Source organism: Liolophura sinensis, chromosome 13 (assembly GCF_032854445.1).
Source record: "Liolophura sinensis isolate JHLJ2023 chromosome 13, CUHK_Ljap_v2, whole genome shotgun sequence".
Classification (NCBI taxonomy): domain Eukaryota; kingdom Metazoa; phylum Mollusca; class Polyplacophora; order Chitonida; family Chitonidae; genus Liolophura; species Liolophura sinensis.
In genome coordinates this window covers 5,985,801-6,005,401 of record NC_088307.1, presented here as the reverse complement: position 1 = coordinate 6,005,401, position 19,601 = coordinate 5,985,801, and the positions used below count along the sequence as shown (strand labels likewise).

The 19,601-nt window shown below is 38.8% G+C and overlaps 2 protein-coding genes across 2 annotated transcripts; one reads left to right on the top strand and one right to left on the bottom strand.

Annotated features, from left to right (window-relative positions):
- The first annotated feature begins 915 nt into the window (after positions 1-915).
- LOC135480213 (deoxynucleotidyltransferase terminal-interacting protein 2-like) lies at positions 916-7,449 on the top strand. Its single transcript, XM_064759989.1, has 6 exons — positions 916-1,514; positions 2,600-2,735; positions 3,314-3,409; positions 5,050-5,214; positions 6,352-6,461; positions 7,234-7,449. Exons 1-6 carry the CDS (start codon positions 961-963, stop codon positions 7,337-7,339), a joined length of 1,167 nt encoding a protein of 388 aa, XP_064616059.1. The 5' UTR covers positions 916-960; the 3' UTR covers positions 7,340-7,449.
- Positions 7,450-7,604: 155 nt separating this feature from the next.
- On the bottom strand, positions 7,605-18,739 carry LOC135480487 (estradiol 17-beta-dehydrogenase 8-like). The gene is made up of 7 exons (XM_064760330.1): positions 18,610-18,739; positions 16,513-16,700; positions 16,230-16,325; positions 15,624-15,709; positions 14,681-14,808; positions 13,260-13,334; positions 7,605-9,662 (listed from the first exon to the last, which is right to left on the bottom strand). Exons 1-7 carry the CDS (start codon positions 18,737-18,739, stop codon positions 9,640-9,642), a joined length of 726 nt encoding a protein of 241 aa, XP_064616400.1. The 3' UTR covers positions 7,605-9,639.
- Between the last annotated feature and the right edge of the window lie 862 nt (positions 18,740-19,601).

Sequence of the window (19,601 nt, the reverse complement as noted above, 5' to 3'; positions counted from 1 at the left end):
ATAAATTTCACTACCTTACTGGTGTCATCTTGAAGTCTGCAAATCAGGGTAAACGAATTTGAAACAGATCTGTGGTTGTGTACTAGAGAAATAATTAACTTCATTTGTAAAGTGACATTTCCAGAAATGTTATTTTGATAGAAGTTACTAATTCACTGGATGAGTTTGAGAAGGAAATACTCCTCATCGAAAGAGAATCAGCATACATTTCATGTACAGTGTCTAAATTGTTATTGATTGAAAATTTTCACATTGGGTAGGAGCTTACTTGTACTATGTACATAAGAAAAATACCCAGTAGGCCTACAACTATCATAGTTTGATGTAACCTTTTTATTTGCCAGGTTGCAAATTCCCATCAGTCTTCTGTTAAAGGGATCCATGTAAGTGTGTATACTGACCTGAAACTCCAGAAAGTACATGTATAATTGGTAATTCACTTGGTTATCCTCTCGCAACTTATTTGTAAGCTTGGGGCTGTCAACTTACGAAAAAAGCTTGAAGTATTAAAGAGGTTAATTTGGAGCAAGTGGAGAACAGATTGGCCAAGTCACTTGCCTTTCAAGCACTAGTACGTATGGGGTTTAGGCTTGGACAGGAAATTTTCCACTCTCAAATAATAAAAGCTGAAATAAAATAATAATAAATAAAAGTAGTATCATGTACTCTAGGAACAAGGTAAATTCCCATGGGAGCAGAGATTGTTTTGTCAGCTCCAGCATTTTTAAGTCTAGCCTTTTAGCCTACTATAAGAATAACTATGTTATTACTATGTTATTTATTCAGGTGAACATGGATAAATCTATGAACAGATCAGATTAAGCAATCTACACATAAGTCTACAACCAACTTTTTGCGATGTTAAAGTGGGACGTACAGACAAGGGAAACAACTCTAAGCGAATAAGATGTATTGGCTGCGTCAACACGTGTAAACGGCTGGGTAGTTGGAAAGGAGACGATGGCGTTGGAAGTAGAAGAAATATTTATTTCCTCCGGTTCGGATTCTGATTCTGACATTGAAGGTTTGGTGGATATGGTGTTTTCTAAAATGAAGTGGAACCTGTCTAAAAAAGGGCGATCGGCTTCAAAGACGATGCGTGAAACAGTCCTAAAAAACACAACAACAACAACAACAAGGCGAACTCGGTCGTCAACTCGTAAATTGTCACTGACTGAAAGTGAAACTGATAACACTTCTACAAAAAGAACTGCTGAGGCTTCTAGTGCATTGACTTTCTTTATCGACACCAAACCCACAAAACATAATCTGTCTGGAATAAGATCTGATTCTGACAATGAGCTTGAGCCCAACTCCAGTTCCAAGACGGTAAAGGTGACTTCAGAATGCGATTTATGTGAAAGTGACAAAAACAACATCGTCGCCCAGAATGCAGTATCACAAAGTGCCAAGGGTGAGGATGGTGCATCCTCCCCAGATGATGAAGAAACGGCAGCAGCATATAAAATGGATAAGAAAGAGAAGAAAAAGTCTGCGAAGGCCAAGTCAAAAGGGTAAATGTACCAAACCCGTAATAATAACCTGCGAATGATCTTGGGTTTCGTTGAGGTCCGCCCGGTTTCCTCCCATCATAATGCTGTCCGCCGTACTATAAGTGAAACATTTTTGAATATGGTGTATAATAACCCAACCCACCAGAAAGTGTTTCTGATATCCAAGACACTCACGGTGTTGATTTCTCTGCTCTCACTGCTCAGTAGTTCAACAAGTCAAATGATCCACTGCTATTTGTTGGCCATAGGCTGTCATTAACTTTTGGTTGCCTTGGTGACAGTAAGCTGTTGACAACACTCATGTGACAAGTCTAACTTTGGTTGAAGATCACATGTTGTTTTCCACCAATATGATGTGCATATCTGTAGGCCTGCGTCACATGGGGCAGAGTTTCTCAGTAACATGCCAAAGGTTGTTGGGTTACCCACAGGTCATCATGTTGGTGGGACAAGCCTGGTCAGATTACTACTGTATTTATACAGAAGGACAAAGATTCATGAGTCTTTGAAGTAAAGTATTTCTTCTTTAATTCTACACTTGTCTGTGATTTGTGGCGTTCTGCAAGTCTTACGCTGCCAACAGTATATCGGAAATTAGTGTGGACAGAATCCGTCTAAATTACAGCACCTAACTTAGTGATTAATCTTAACATAGCACCCTTGTCTTCTGTCTGTTCTATCCCATAATATGACATACATCACCAATAAATTCAACCAGTAATGTATAACTTTAGATTGAAATGTAAATTAGAATTCGTTAGATTTTGAACACTGAAATGTATTATGCTGACAGGGTAACGTATGAACTGCGTAAAATTTTAAAATAACCTGACCAGGTCAGAAAACAGTCCTTTAATATGCTAAAACATGCACTATATCCTGTTGTTTGAATTTGTTCGGAATGTATGGTAGGTGATATCATGGGATAGAGCATTGGTTCAGATGCAGCTTAAGTCAGGAGATTTGTTGCATACCTGAATTCTGTGCTGTCCAGTCCCCGCTACCACTGCGAACCTGACTACTGTTGTATGTCTGTGTATAGATATACCACATCTGACCAATCCGTGCACATGTTCTCTTTTCAGTCGAGTGGAGCTGTCCTCCTCACTACAGACAGAGGATGACCTCTCTGACCTCTATGTCAATGTACGCTCATTTCATCAGCCCCAAGAGCACAAACCCCAGATAGACAACCTTCTACTGGGCGGCAGAGATCAGGAGGTCGGTACTGTGATTGGTTTAAAATTTACATTTGATTACCTCTTGATTTATAGAGGATGTATAGAGTAGAACTAACTTCAAGCTCTGGGTGCCACTTTTCATTTGCCTTTTTTTCTGTTTCTTAGAAACGGTATCGACTAGAACTGCATATTAACTTAATGGAATCACCTTCAGATTTTGGTAACAAGACAATTTTGAAATGGGATAAACAGCTGAAAAATTTTATTATTTACCATTTTGAAAAAGTTAAACAAATTTGAATTTTTGTCATTTTAAAATTTCATGAATTCAAGAGGTACCATTGGTGTCATTGTTGTGAAACTATGGTATTCCAGTGCTTTATAAGTGTAGGCTGTAATAAGTGAGAAAAATTGTGATGTGGCAGTAGAAAAAAAGAAGTGAAAATACAAGTAAACAAAAAACAGAAATCGTTGTTTTGTAAGAGTGTTATTTAAAAATACTATGTTTGTGTATTATTTTTTTTTAAAAATCCTCCTGAATTTGAATCATCGGGAATATCCCGCTAAGAAGTGACAAATACTATGGTGAGTTGTGTGATGTGAACATGTATGTTGTAGATTCTCAAGAGGAGTGTCATAACCCCTGACTTTGAGAAGAAGGACAGGGCCTTGCCCTACACGGAGAGCGTTCGTAAACTGAAAATGCAGAGGCGGGTAAGGGGGTATTCAGCAGAGCCTTGTTATTTCATTGGTGAAAATTGAAATAATATTAGGTTATTGTGTTCTGTATGTTATAGGGTGATATTTGACGAGTCCACTTTGTGTTGACAATGACTTATTTATGATATAACTCCACCTGTCTTAAACTTCATGTCCCATACAAACAACCATTAAGTAGAAAACCATTATAAATTTGCTGTTGTAGTGAAAAAAAAAATGGCTTGGAGGAAGTTTTTTATGTTCTTGTTGGGCAGTGCATTTTGTATCCAGGTACTTGAATACATGGATTCCAAATTTGCTTTTGGTTTTGGCATAGTATTTCTCCGGTAATGATATTTCTCCCGTCGTCAACATTTCCCCCTCAATGTTTACAGAAACATGAGCAGCAGACGACAAATTGCCTTTAGCGTTTACAGTTACCTCCCTTTGCTATTGTATAACGTGAAAAAAATTACAGCTCTCCACGTTCCAGTTTCGCAAAAAGTACAGGATGATCACATTATGCTGTCCAGTAGATTTGATTGGAAAATACACTTATGACTACATAATAATCCTTTATTTGCAAACTTGTAAACGGGAAATATTGCTCTGGATTAGCGTATAAAATTCCCTCAGAGAGTATTTCTTGTGTTTGGATTATTTGTATTATGGCAAGATGCAGAGGTGAGGACAGTTTGTTTTCACGACCAACCTTGTTGCTCGAAAGTTTAAAGGGTAATCCTTATTTATTCCAAGTACTGGTTGATGTGCATGGAATATGGTTCACATTACCCATCAGACGGTCCTTAAATAGCTGTGTTTCTACCTAGTTTGTGTAAACACTACTACGGCAAGAAGACTAATACCTCGTGTAAAAATTTATGCATAAAAAAACACATCGATCTAAAATATCCTTGACAGAGAAAGCACTCTCTTGAAAGATGGAAACCGACTCAGACTGTTTTTTTGCGTTAACCTGGGAATGATATTCCCCGTCATCCTAGTCCAGTTGTGGTACAAACACATTTTATCATTTACACTTTGTGCCTATTGTGCTTAGCTTTCAATGTTTATTGTGCTTAGTTTTCAATGCCAATGCCTATCATGCTTAGCTTACAATGCCTATCGTGCTTAGCTTCTAATGCCAGACTGAGGTATTGCTTAGCTTGTATCATTTGGGCAGTTTTTATGGAAAGATTTTTCACTCATTTTTTGGTGGCAGGAACTTTCAAGCTCATAAAAGCCATATAGGTGCATTTATTAGAAAAAAGCAGAGAATCAATTTCATTGGATAGGCTGCCTTTGCTTTCAGATTGCAACCATTAAATGATCATGCAAACAACTCATTTTTATCTTCAGACACATGATGCCTTCAAACAATTTTGTTATTTATTTATTTGATTGGTGTTTTACGCCGTACTCAAGAATATTTCACTTATACAACTGCAGCCAGCATTATGGTGGGTGAAAACAGGGCAAAGCCCAGGGGAAACCCACGACCATCCGCAGGTTGATGACAGACCTTCCTACTTACAGCCTCAAACAACGAGTCATTTATGTGTGAGAGTTAACTCAAGGGAGGTAATTTAGTCAGGCCTTCTAGGCTTGTTGTTTTACTCTTTATTTTCTAATAAATCATCCGTATTTATTATCAGAAAGAGCGAGCCATGACAAAGGGAAACAACTGGTACAACATGCCTGCGACAGAGTTGACAGAGGAGAGGAAGAACGACCTGAAAGTGTTACAAATGAGACACGCCCTGGACCCGAAGAGGTTCTACAGAGCTAATGACCTCCACACAGCACCCAAATACTTCCAGGTTTGAGTTTTGTAACATATCATTGTTTTTGTTTGTTTTTTTTCTCCATTCCAGTTCAGTCTAAAAGACGGTATTAAAATTTAGGTCAAATGAAAGACTTGCTCAGAGCATCCAAAAGCCTCTCTTGATGTGTGTTTTTTCTCGACTGTGCTTTGTATATATTTATAGAGATAAGAGGATATGGCAGTACCATTAGAGATTTCTACATGATCCTGCGGTACCGGGACAAGGCTCAGGTATAGATGTGTGCCATCAGTGCAGTGATTTCCTCCCCCCCCCCCCCCAAATTTTGGGATAATTGTTGATAGAGGAATATCAGATATTTAATAAGTATATTCCTTGAGTCTAAATCTGTATCAGTGGTACAAAAATCAAGCAACTACCTGCATCTGAATTAATCAAAACATCCAAAATAAAAATGAACTAATTACTCACGTATTGGGTGATGAATATGAAGTTATTCACCATGGGGGCGCCCACAAAAGACGGCATGAAAAGAGAGTTCAAAGAAGTAATCGCATATGCCAAGGCAAGCAGTGGCGTTTCTGTAGAGTTAAAGGCAAAGCAGGTCACCGGTCTTCGTGCGGCATGTGAGAAAAAGAGATGTCATTGCAGTCTAATCGACTGGGTATGGTAAAAGTCTTGTATATCAGCTCATGCCTTGGGTCATCCAACGTTGATAACGAACTCGTGATAAGTATGCCGTGAATTCTGTTATACAAAAATCAAGTGGTAAGTGTGTAAATATATTTAAATGGACATGGTTCAGCTTGAGCACAGACGGAGATGATAATGATACCTACGAACACCTGTAAATAGCGCACTGCTCAACAGTTCAGTACGTTCGCCATCGCGTGCATTTGTTTACATAAGGCGAAAGAAGTCATCTCAGATCAGGTGATGTAATGCATGCACCTCGCTTTCGACGTCGCTATTGTAAATAGTATGGATCTCAAGGCTATTAGAGATGTAATCTGAACGAAGACAGTAGGTACATCTCTAATGGACTGATGTTAGAATGATAGCAACACATCTCTCAAAGCAATGGGAGATAACTCTCCTGTATGAGCAGGCTTACGGCTTGGTAAATTTCACTGTAGATTTGTTTTCACAATTGTGAGTTGTTGTTGTTTGCAGTTTGGGACAGTGGTAGAGAGTAAGGCGGATTTCTACAGCTCTAGAATCCCAAAGAAACAGAGAAAATCCACACTGGTAGACGAACTGTTTGCAGATGCTGAATTTAGAAGGTAAACTCATGAAATGTAAAATCCTGCTTCTCAACATGAATTTCATCAAAAACATTGAGAAAAAATTGCAAATTTGGCTCCAAAGTATCATTTTCCCGTATATGCAAATTCAAGGTGTAAGCCTTCTACTGTTTCTTTAGTTATATATTTGGTTTGAAATTAGTGCCATACTCAAGAACTTTTCCCTCGAAAGACAGCGATGCTCTGAGAAATCCATTGTGTCTGGGTCAGTGCGTCAGGGTCAGGTATACCAGCCAAACCTTCTGACTTCGTACCACAACCAAACCAGCCACACCTTGATTTGTGATAGCTGAAGAATTAATACAGCCTGTTTGAAATGGTTTACACTCATAATTAAAAACTGGAATGCCTGGTGGAGAAAACAAGTCGTCTTTGCCAGGTACCTGACAAACCTTCCCACTTCATAAAGCGGCAGCTTAAACAGCGAAAGATTCAAGTATGCTCTCTCGTTAGTTAGCTGAGGTGAGAGACACTCAACCCGTAGGACATGGTTTTAATTTTTGAAAAACAACCTTGAAAGACCACATTTAAGCACAGGAAGTATTCAGGTATGGAATTCATACGTGTACCGTTTTTTTTCTTGTTTTTTGACCAAGTATGCTCTCTCATTAGTTGGCTGAGGTGAGAGACACACAACCCGCAGGACATGGTTTTAATTTTTGAAAAACAACCTTGAAAGACCACATTTTGGCAGAGGAAGGATTCGGGTTTGAAATTCATGCTCATACCATTTTTTTCTTGTGTTTCACAGGTATAACAAAAGGAAGTACGCTGAGATTCAAGAGGCCAAAAGGCTCGGGACTGGACCGTATCAGAAGATGAGATTCCCCAAGAAGAAGAAGAAAACAAAGAAATGATCCACTGGATTTCAAGAGAAAAAGTTTATTGTAAAATTTTATTCACAATTTGAATGTCATGTGATTCGATGATGATGCAATGCATTAAATCAAACCCTGAGTCCTCACAATATATGAATTTCTGTTCTTTAATATGTACATTTCAGGGATCTTGGTTGGTTGTAAAAGCTCAGTTTGTTCTAAAAGCTTGCATGAATGAGATGGCATTCCATTACACATAAATGCAGTACACCATCATATGTTTTTGCAGTAAACAAGGGATGATTTCGCAGGTGAGCCATCTCCAAAAATATAGATTACTTCACAATCAATCACATTCAAAGATGTCATTCTCGTTCTTTTGCTTTTTACATACATTACAATTTTGAGTACATGTTTTTTTGAAACAATCTATGTAGTGTAGTGACAACTACATAGCTGCCATAGCAAGGTAATGCCAAGAAAACTGGTTCCCATGGCGGCGTTGTACACATAGTGCTAAGAGAGCTTCATGCAAGAAGGCACAGTTGTTAACACATTGCATGCTGGGAGAAAACTGAGGTCATGCACAGTAAAATGACTTATTTGATTGGAATCAGTAAAGAATTTTTCACATTTACATGAACAGTGCACCAGATTGAAGGAAATTAGAATACAGGAGTAAACTACTGCCCTTAACTCTTTGTACTTAACAAGAAAATTCTGACATAAAAGCCTCAGCCAAATTAGCAAGGGCTGGATTACAGCAGATGGCCTCAATGGCCAAGAGCTGGTTTACAGCATATGGCCTCTATGACCAAGGGCTGGATTACAGCATATGGCCAAGGGCTGGATTACAGCATATGGCCTCAATGGCCAAGAGCTGGTTTACAGCATGTGGCCAAGGGCTCGATAGCGGATGGCCTCAACGACCAAGGGCTGGATTAAAGCAGATGGCCTCAATGGCCAAGTGTAGGATTACAGCATATGGCCTCAATGGTCGACTGAATTACCGCGTATGGCCTCAATGGCCAAGGCCAGATAACCTGTGGAGAAGATATGGTATAGAATAATAATACTGGTTCACTACAAGTACTAAATAGCTTCAACTTTTCTCACACTCAAACTGATCTAATTTGACCTCTTTTTTTTTTTCACATTCCTGGTAATGCAACATGTTTTTTATTACAATTTCTTGCCACTGCAACATTACCGACGAGTGCAGAGTTAATGTTCTAGTTCATCTTAAACTCGGCTAAAGGATGAGTAAATTCAGAGCATCAGTAGGCACCAACATGTACATGTATTAGCAATAAATTATTGCTGAAATAATGATTACGAATCAAGATCAAATATATATAAAATGTGCTCGTGACGATTCATCAAATCAATCAAGCCACTCATGGTGTTATCACCAGGGGTTACAGTTGTCCTTCAATCTGTCAGTGACATCAAATGAAGACTCCTGGAAACTTGTCTTGAAAGTTGTACTTTTATTTATTAACTGTACATTTTACTCTCTCGAGTGAAGTCTGAAAAGGGTTAATCTGTTAGTCCATGTGTGGGTTGCTTGGCATGGTTGCCTTAGCTCATCCCAATATGGGCTGAACATGTTTGAACTAGGTGAAAAACAGGTAACAATATAACAAAGAATGGATTAAAATACTAATTAAAAGGATTAACATGTAGGAAATTGCAGTTCTACCATCGACGGAACATAAAGCAACTATAATGGTACATAACAAATAGTGACAGAACAAATAGTGACATAATAAAGAGTGACATAACAGTAACGTAACAAAGTGACGTAACAAACAGTGACATAACAAATAGTGACATAAACAGTGACATAACAAACTGAGACAAAAATAGTGACATAACAAACAGTGACATAACAGAGACAAAACAAATAGTGACATAACAAACAGTGACAAGTGCCTCGTCACTTCGTCCTAATGTACTGAATCTTGGATACAATGGTCAAGACAAAAAGTGCTTGTGAAGAGGTCACAAGGATTACAAGGTTACATTGCATCAAATGAGAGAATTTTAAAATTACACGTACTGGTGGTCAATTTCTCACTACCACAGTTACAAATAGCATTCCCTGTGCACTTAACAGTAGACCAGTCCTCTTTCTACAATTTCCATCTTTGTTCAAGAAGTTTATTACCTCACCTCACTATTTTTTTGCATAATTATGTTGTGATCCCTAATCTTGAAATTGTGGCATCTTTCCAGATTTAAATAATGGTATTAAACATGTTTCCAACAAAATGCCTTTTGCCAAACAGAAAATTCATCCAAATGGTTTCCTTGGCGATGACCCACAAAAGACGACATTACAGCCCTACTGGCATTCCACCTATGAAAAGAAATAAAACACAGAAATGATAGTTTTGCTTTCTTTCTGGCTTATGAATGTTTGAGGCATGACCATCCTTGAAAGGCATGAAACAATCAGCATATTCTGAGATTTTTGGAGGCAAAGTCTAGATATTTAATCAAATTCATAGACTGTTTTGGCTCCTTGTAATCGTCTGTCTCCCCATTTCTCACCAGGTTTATATCACAAGTGTATGCATATGAACTCTGTGACCTTTGCAGATATTTATCTAGTTCACTGGAGCCATTTAAATGTGACTTTGACATATCCACTGTCATATTCGCCATGCATCTGGCATGTGCACGACTACTTCTGTCTGAGGCCTGGGGACCATTTGTGGAAGTCACTTCGTTAAACATTGACTAACATGTACTGAGCTTTTCATGGGTCTGGAAAATTAGAATTTTGACCTCCTCATAAATGTTATCTATTATGAAGAGAGTCATGTCTTAGTTTCAATTTCCAGTACGGTTTATTTATTTATCTATTTGATTGATGTCTTATGCCATACTCAAGAATATTTCACTTACAAGACGCCGGCCAGCATTATGGTGGGAGGAAACCAGGCAGAGTCCGGGTGAAACCCACGACCATCAGCAGACTGCTGGAAGACCCCACATTCGTCCAGAGAGGAAGCTAGCATGACTTGGACTTGAACTCAAGGCGACCGCATTGGTGAGAGGCTCCTGGGTCATTACGCTGTGCTAGTGTGCTAACCAACTGAGCCACGGAGGCCCCAATTTCCATTACCAAAAACTAAGCATAGTGACAAAAGTTTAAATTTTGACTTAAGTAGATAATGGCTTCCTCAAGAATAAAGGTGCTTAAAAAAGACTACGAAGAACTTCTACTGTTCTGAGGCCATGAATAAAGGTGTTTAGGTGTAGTGCTTACCTGTCACATCTATACTCGTGCCTGTCATGAAACTACTTCTGTTTGAGGCCAACAATAAATGTGTGTAGGTGCAGTGCTTACCTGTCGCATCTATTCTTGTGCCTGTCATGTAACTACTTCTGTCTGAGACCATGAATAATGGTGTTTAGGTAAGGTATTTACTCGTAACATTTATTCTTGTGTCTGTCATGTAACTACTTCTGTCTGAGGCCAGGAATAAAGGTGTTTTAAGTAAGAAGGTAAAGTACTTACCTGTAACATCTTTACTTGTGCCGGTCATGTAACTACTTCTGTCTGAGGTCATGAATAAAAAGGTTTTAAGTAAGAAGGTAAAGTGCTTACCTGTAACATCTATACTTGTGCCTGTGATGTAACTACTTCTGACTGAGGCCAGGAATAAAGGTGTTTTAAGTAAGAAGGTAAAGTGCTTACCTGTAACATCTATACTTGTGCCTGTCATGTAACTACTTCTGTCTGAGGCTAGGAATAAAGGTGTTTTAAGTAAGAAGGTAAAGTGCTTACCTGTAACATCTATACTAGTGCCTGTCATGTAACTACTTCTGTCTGAGGCCAGGAATAAAGGTGTTTTAAGTAAGAAGGTAAAGTGCTTACCTGTAACATCTATACTTGTGCCTGTGATGTAACTACTTCTGTCTGAGGCCAGGAATAAAGGTGTTTTAAGTAAGAAGGTAAAGTGCTTACCTGTAACATCTATACTTGTGCCTGTCATGTAACTACTTCTGACTGAGGCCAGGAATAAAGGTGTTTTAAGTAAGAAGGTAAAGTGCTTACCTGTAACATCTATACTTGTGCCTGTCATGTAACTACTTCTGACTGAGGCCAGGAATAAAGGTGTTTTAAGTAAGAAGGTAAAGTGCTTACCTGTAACATCTATACTTGTGCCTGTCATGTAACTACTTCTGACTGAGGCCAGGAATAAAGGTGTTTTAAGTAAGAAGGGAAAGTGCTTACCTGTAACATCTATACTTGTGCCTGTCATGTAACTACTTCTGACTGAAGCCAGGAATAAAGGTGTTTTAAGTAAGAAGGTAAAGTGCTTACCTGTAACATCTATACTTGTGCCTGTCATGTAACTACTTCTGACTGAGGCCAGGAATAAAGGTGTTTTAAGTAAGAAGGTAAAGTACTTACCTGTAACATCTATACTTGTGCCTGTCATGTAACTACTTCTGACTGAGGCCAGGAATAAAGGTGTTTTAAGTAAGAAGATAAAGTGCTTACCTGTAACATCTATACTTGTGCCTGTCATGTAACTACTTCTGTCTGAGGCCAGGAATAAAGGTGTTTTAAGTAAGAAGGCAAAGTGCTTAACTGTAACATCTATACTTGTGCCTGTCATGTAACTACTTCTGTCTGAGGCCAGGAATAAAGGTGTTTTAAGTAAGAAGGCAAAGTGCTTACCTGTAACATCTATACTTGTGCCTGTCATGTAACTACTTCTGTCTGAGGTCAGGAATAAAAGTGTTTTAAGTAAGAAGGTAAATTGCTTACCTGTAACATCTACACTTGTGCCTGTGATGTAACTACTTCTGTCTGAGGTCAGGAATAAAGGTGTTTTAAGTAAGAAGGTAAAGTGCTTACCTGTAACATCTATACTTGTGCCTGTCATGTAACTACTTCTGTCTGAGGTCAGGAATAAAGGTGTTTTAAGTAAGAAGGCAAAGTACTTACCTGTAACATCTATACTTGTGCCTGTCATGTAACTACTTCTGACTGAGGCCAGGAATAAAGGTGTTTTAAGTAAGAAGGTAAAGTACTTACCTGTAACATCTATACTTGTGCCTGTCATGTAACTACTTCTGTCTGAGGTCAGGAATAAAAGTGTTTTAAGTAAGAAGGTAAAGTACTTACCTGTAACATCTATACTTGTGCCTGTCATGTAACTACTTCTGACTGAGGCCAGGAATAAAGGTGTTTTAAGTAAGAAGGTAAAGTGCTTACCTGTAACATCTATACTTGTGCCTGTCATGTAACTACTTCTGTCTGAGGCTAGGAATAAAGGTGTTTTAAGTAAGAAGGTAAAGTGCTTACCTGTAACATCTATACTTGTGCCTGTCATGTAACTACTTCTGTCTGAGGCCAGGAATAAAGGTGTTTTAAGTAAGAAGGTAAAGTGCTTACCTGTAACATCTATACTTGTGCCTGTCATGTAACTACTTCTGTCTGAGGCCAGGAATAAAGGTGTTTTAAGTAAGAAGGTAAAGTGCTTACCTGTAACATCTATACTTGTGCCTGTCATGTAACTACTTCTGACTGAGGCCAGGAATAAAGGTGTTTTAAGTAAGAAGGTAAAGTACTTATCTGTAACATTTATACTTGTGCCTGTCATGTAACTACTTCTGTCTGAGGCCAGGAATAAAGGTGTTTTAAGTAAGAAGGTAAAGTACTTACCTGTAACATCTATACTTGTGCCTGTCATGTAACTACTTCTGTCTGAGGCCAGGAATAAAGGTGTTTTAAGTAAGAAGGTAAAGTACTTACCTGTAACATCTATACTTGTGCCTGTCATGTAACTACTTCTGTCTGAGGCCAGGAATAAAGGTGTTTTAAGTAAGAAGGTAAAGTACTTACCTGTAACATCTATACTTGTGCCTGTCATGTAACTACTTCTGTCTGAGGCCAGGAATAAAGGTGTTTTAAGTAAGAAGGTAAAGTACTTACCTGTAACATCTATACTTGTGCCTGTCATGTAACTACTTCTGTCTGAGGCCAGGAACAAACAAGCTTCAGCTATTTCTGTCAACAAGATACAAGAAGGATGTGTTACCAGAACTTTGGTCAAGACAGAAGTACAAAATGCATCATGGGATATAATTAGTCTGATATAATTGTAAACAAAAACAACATATTATTGTGTCGTGTGTAAACAAGGTAGTTCACTGTTACCCCACTTGCAGCAGACTTCTAGCATTCCACTGCCATTCACCTAGCCTACATCTACTGAGTATGTAGCAATTTTATTGTAGACAAAATGCCTAACGTCACTTGTTCACTATTTCCCCACTTGCAGCAGACTTCTAGCTTTCCACTACTGTACCACTCACCCAGCCTCTGTGTGCTGCAGATATAGAGTTATTGCTCAAGGGCCAATTCCGCAAAGACATTTCTGACTTACGTCAAAATTTGAAATACTACCGAAATGCTTATTTTTCAGTTTTATAATGTAGATTCTTTTTCCACGTCTCAGTGTTATGTGAAGCCAAATGTAGCCAAATTTCAGTACCAAAAACTGAGTATTTTGGAAAGATTTAAAATTTGGACTTAAGTCAGAAATGGCTTTGTGGAATCTGCCCTTGGCCTGTGGCTATGGTGGCAAGAATTTTCAAGAAGCTCCCAGCTTCCATTGTTCTCAAGTCCTTGATGGCAATAAGTAGTTAACAGAACTCTTTATTGTGTCATCGTACATGAAGTTACCAGAGACCAATTGCTTTCCACCAATACGACATACAGTAAAAGTTTGCCAGTGTAACCTGCCAAAGGTCGATGGTTTACTCTGACTCACTCCACCTATGATACACAGGCCACCATTATATACTGTAAATCTTCAACTTTTTCAACCACTAAAGCACTTTTTTCAGTGGAATTTATGTATACATCTATTATATAAATGATCATAAAAATGATTTGTTTGTGTCATTAAAGATGCACACTTCACAAAACTGTGCGAATTATTTCTCTACACCCCATTGTTCTCTCACAATCAAATCAATTAATCCTGAGGAGGATGAATGAACGATTATGGCGTAATTGCTATTTTTTGGCAGTTTTGCACCCGTATCGTGGCAAAATCCTTCTCAGGTCCACAACTATTTACATAGCCAAACCCTGGCTGGACAGCGGTCTATTGCTTGGCAGCCTTTCATGACCTTTCAAGTTTTGTTGGTACTGTAGGCTGGGTGAAGCCTATGACAATGTTGTGACAAAGTTTACTACTATAACCAAAGAAGTTAACAACAAGGAGCAATACTCATAAATATGTTGGCATTTCTTAGACCTGATAGGAGAATTTGATATGAATTAAAATCCTCTTCACACTGCATTCCCTGTCAAAAATCACGTCAAAATTGATGTAATGTGGTCACCTTCTGGTCGCCCCATCCTCCCCATGGCAACTAGCTGGAGCAGACTATCTTTGACCTTGTCAGGTATCGTAGAGGTCATGGGTGTGTCAATAAACCCTGGGACAACAGCATTCACACGGATTCCCATCCTGGAAGAAACAGTGACTGAACATAATACCAGACATTTCAAAATGGAGGGTACACATTAACAAACATTTATTTTTTTTATTTATTTATTTGATTGGTGATTCACGCCATACTTGAGAAAAATTTAACTTATTTGACATTGGCCAGCATTATGGTGTGAGGAAATCATGTGGAGCTCGGGGGGAAAGCCACTATCATTCGCTGCTTGCTGACATACAGCTGGAGAGTAAGCCAGCATGAGCTGGACTTGAACTCACAACGACAGCATTGGTGAAAGGCTCTGGGTCATTGCGCCACACTGGCATGTTAAACCCCTCGGCCACGGAGTCCTCAACATAGCAAACATAAATATGTGTGAAAATGTGAACGTACATTTGTGTGACATAGACCATACTCTTGAGTATTTAATTTATAGAGACGTTGTCATACCTCTCCTCAACTACCTTGATTTGAAATGAGACCTCATAAGCCACGGAGCCTTGTCATCTTGCAGAGAAACCATCAGATGAATGGGGCATAAAGCTCCCAAACAGCCATTAATAAATTGTAGTTATAGCAAAGTAGTTCACCCAGAAACAGTCATGTGGCACTAGCTGACCAAGTTATGAAGAGAAACTCCATCTGATTGGTCAGGCAAAATAGGTTTTAGCCAATTAAAGACGGTGTAAGTTATGAATAGAATCTCAATTCATTGCTTGAACAAGGCCACTTCCACATTATGGTACTGCACATGTGATAGAAGTCCAACGTGGGCTAACCGGACTCCTCCATCCCCTTCTTCTCACCACACACCTGTCTGATTTAGCAAGATTCTTACCTGCCAAACTCTAGAGCTGCTGTCTTCGTTAGAGCCAACACGCCTGCCTTAGATGGAGCATAATTACTTTGTCCTATATTGCCTATCTGAAAAATAATCACAAAAATGGCAACCAGTTCATCTACCTGATCAATGTGCTAAAATACAAGACAAAATACTTCTGCTTTAATAATACTAAGTGTATATACTCAGAATATTAAAGGACACCAATTTTTGTGTTTCACGGGGAGCGGACACTAAAATATCCAAAATTGGAATAAAAACAAAACTGAAACTTCACCTTTCTATTTCGCTCAATCCTGAAATTTGTATGATTTTCTGTTGTTTTTTTTTTCTTTCCAATCAGGTAAATATATCTTCAACAGAAAACATTGCTGAGGTGGTCCACATTTGCGGCCACAAATTAGACAGATAATTTTATGTCTATATTAATACCCTCCGTCCATATTGGGAAAAAGAATTAATGGGTCTCTAATTCTAGTTGACCAACAGTTTGAGAGTGAAAATATTTACATAAAAACATGTTTTTCTAATAAAAAGTTTAAGCAGGCTATGTTTGCAATTCTCTTGATGTTACAGCTCATGAGAATTCAGATATTTCAATACCTTGCCCACGATACTGGCAATGTTGACAAAAGAGGCATTTTGGATTTTGTTCTCCAATATCATCCTGGCGAGAGCTTGTGTCACCAAAAAGGTTCCCTGAAGGGGAAAAATCATCATTTAATTAACAATGTTCATTTAATTACTTAATTGTGTATTCTTTTACACCATACTCATAAATATTTAACTTGAATGTGAGCCTTTTAGCCTTAAAGTTTAGGCTGCATTGCTTTGCTGAGCTTTAAAAAAAACCCCAGTTATATACAACACACCTCCAAAGAAGTACCTTCAAATTGACATCAATAACTTTGTCAAAATTTTCCTCCTTCATCTTGAGAAGAAAGGCATCTCTGGTGATTCCAGCAGAGTTGACCAGCACAGTGGGAACATCAGAGAACTGAGTCTGGACATTGGTCAGCAGTTCACGGACTGAACTCGATGATGACACATCAGTTGTGTAAGCTTTGGACGCGTCTGAAAAACAATGAGAATTGGACAAGTCTTTATGGTGAGAAAGTTTCATCATGCCTGTACAGGGAGGAATGTGTTGAGAATGAACATGAGCAAAATGTGAGAAATACTGATTATGACTGTTTGGTAAAGAAAATGTGAGAAAGTTTGATCATGTTTGTATAAGGAGGATTGTGTGAGAAACTTTGGTGAAGTCTGTATACAATGATATGTCTGCATGATGAGAACAATCTGAAAAATGTTTGTGATGAAGGAAACATGAGAAATTTTGGTCAAATCTGCATAGAAAAGGAAACCTGAGACATTTTGGTTATGCCTGTATAAAATTTGAGTACTTCGGTGAGTCCACATGGTAAAGATGTGTCAGAAATTCTGACTGTCTGTGTCATTAGAAGTGTGTGGGGAATCTTTGACAAAGCCGCTATAAAATGGAAATCATATCTGTATTGTGAGGGAAATGAGAAAACCTTTATGGTGTCTTATACTGTAGGGAAATGTCTGTCATGTCTGTATGGTGGAGGAAATGGGAGGATTTTTGCCAAATCTGCATGGTAACGTAAACTATGTCTGTTTGAAGAGGGGAAAATGAGAAATTGTATTTAATACTTCGCTCACACGGCAAAATTTTAAACCAGATCAAATATGAACTGGTTTAAATCGAAGCCAGTTGTGACAATGTATGCATTCACACGACCATGTGGCAAAGCCAGTTTTAAGCCAGTTCAGGGATTTGCCCATTCACACGGTCACATTTAAGCCAGTTCAGGGATTTGCCCATTCACACGGACACATTTAAGCCGGTTTAGTAATTACGACATCATCCTGTCCTCCACGCAGGCGGGGCATTTAAACCAATTACCACACGGCACAGATAAACCCGCCTAAGCCCTGAAACTGGCTTAAGGCCACGTCGCTAGCTAGGGCAAATAACCAGATTAAATGTCACCATTTTGCATTCACACAGGCGATGTCAAACTGGCTCAAAGCTACTTTTGCAAGTTAATCCAGCTTAACTTTGCCCGTGTGAACTGGATTTAAGGTGAAGGGTATGTGAGCATGTCTGTTTCATGGGGAAACAGTCAGAAATCCTTCTGTGTTGGTTTAGAAAGACATCAGGGAATTGAGCTTCTGATGGATTCAGTGAGGATTGAAACTGTGACAAACTCTGATGATAGTTTATCTTGACTTTGCTCACATTGCGGAAAATATAACGACTTTTACCAACCTATGGATGTTAAAAAAAAATGTGAGAAACTTTGGTTATGCCAAATTGTGCACACTGTGATTGACCAATTGTGGTTAAGGCTGTGATCAGGAATTCTTCACTCCTAAGACAGTGAGAAGGATTGTCGGTAGGGGATACTGGAGTGCTCTGGGTAAAATATACTGCTTTTCAGTGTGTAAACGAGAGGCTGACTTTCACCGGGTCAAGGAGATAGTTAGTAAGTTTTGTCTGATTTACAGATCATATAGTAGGAAAATAAATATCAAAAAATAGTTTTGTAATGTTTATACTCACTGTAAATGTCCTCAACATATTTGTGTGTTAAGTTTAAAGGACAGATGCCCAAGTTAGTGTTTAATGTTTACATAGTTCAAGCTCTTTTTTAGGGTCGTGTGATATGAAAGACTTGTCGATGCCTCACTTGGCGCTAAGCACTGAGAGGTTAGAGCAAAAAATCAAACAGGACTTGTTGGCCTGGTGTCAGCAGAATGTGACTGGTGTGGTGTCATTTCTGGTGTCTTTGGCACTTGGAGAAGCCCTACCAAGAAGACACTTACACATATCTAATCCTCGCCCCCATATGACTCAAAAATTGTTAAATACGACATAAAACCCCAACCATACATACATACGCATACAAGTTCTTTTTTTTTACCTGCTTAACTAACTCAATAGGCCTACACTCACCTGCACCAATTAACTGAGCAGTCTCGTTAGCACCTGCTTCATTTTGGTCAACAACGGCCACCTTTGCCCCCTCTCTGGCTAATACCTGGCATACTGCACGCCCAATGCCACTGCCACCCCCTGTGCACATACATTGAGAAATATTTAGGTTTTCTTCAGATAAAGTCAACTATGCTCTCCTAGATATGTGAAAAGATACAATGGACCCACAGCCACTGATAATTAATTGTTTGTTTCTCATGACTCTGCCGCATATATATTTTTGTGGGTGATAATTAAACAGGTGTGTTTATTATTATTGACCATTCTGGAGGAAAAATTATAAGTAAATTCTTGTCTGATCTCCAGCGAACAGCTGCTGTAAATATGTTGATCTCCTTAGCATATTTAAATGCACGGCACTCTGATAAGACAATAGGTGTCTTCGTTTCCATGAGACATCCATAGGTAGAGTTCTAAGGCTAAGTTTGTATCAAAATTTCGCTACTAGGGTCACACCAGGATTCGAACTCAGGTACGTCCCAGCAGCCAAAATCCCGGGCTCTACCAACTGAGCTAAAGGGAAATTCCCATTGGCTACCGCTAGTGTAAGCACTGGAAAGCTGCTCCCGTTGCACCCCTCCCCTCTTAAATCCTTCCTCTCTCCCAAGACACACCCACATTCACAGGCCCAGAACCCCACTCATCTTGGAACCTGTTAGGTCACGGCACCAGTATAATGGTTGAAGAACGAGGGCCACACCAGGATTTGAACTCGGGTCTCAGCAGCTGAGAACCAGCACTCTACCAACTGAACTAAAAGGAAATTCGCACTAGCTACTGATAGTATAAGCACTAGAAAGTTCCTCCCGTTACATAAGTAACTTAAATATTTCCAGTTGTGTATTTCAATATTTCTTTTTTTATTTATTTATTTATTTCAGAGACACTTATTTTTACTGCGATTAACTGACATAATTAGAGTAGGTATCAAAGGATAAATCTACATCTGA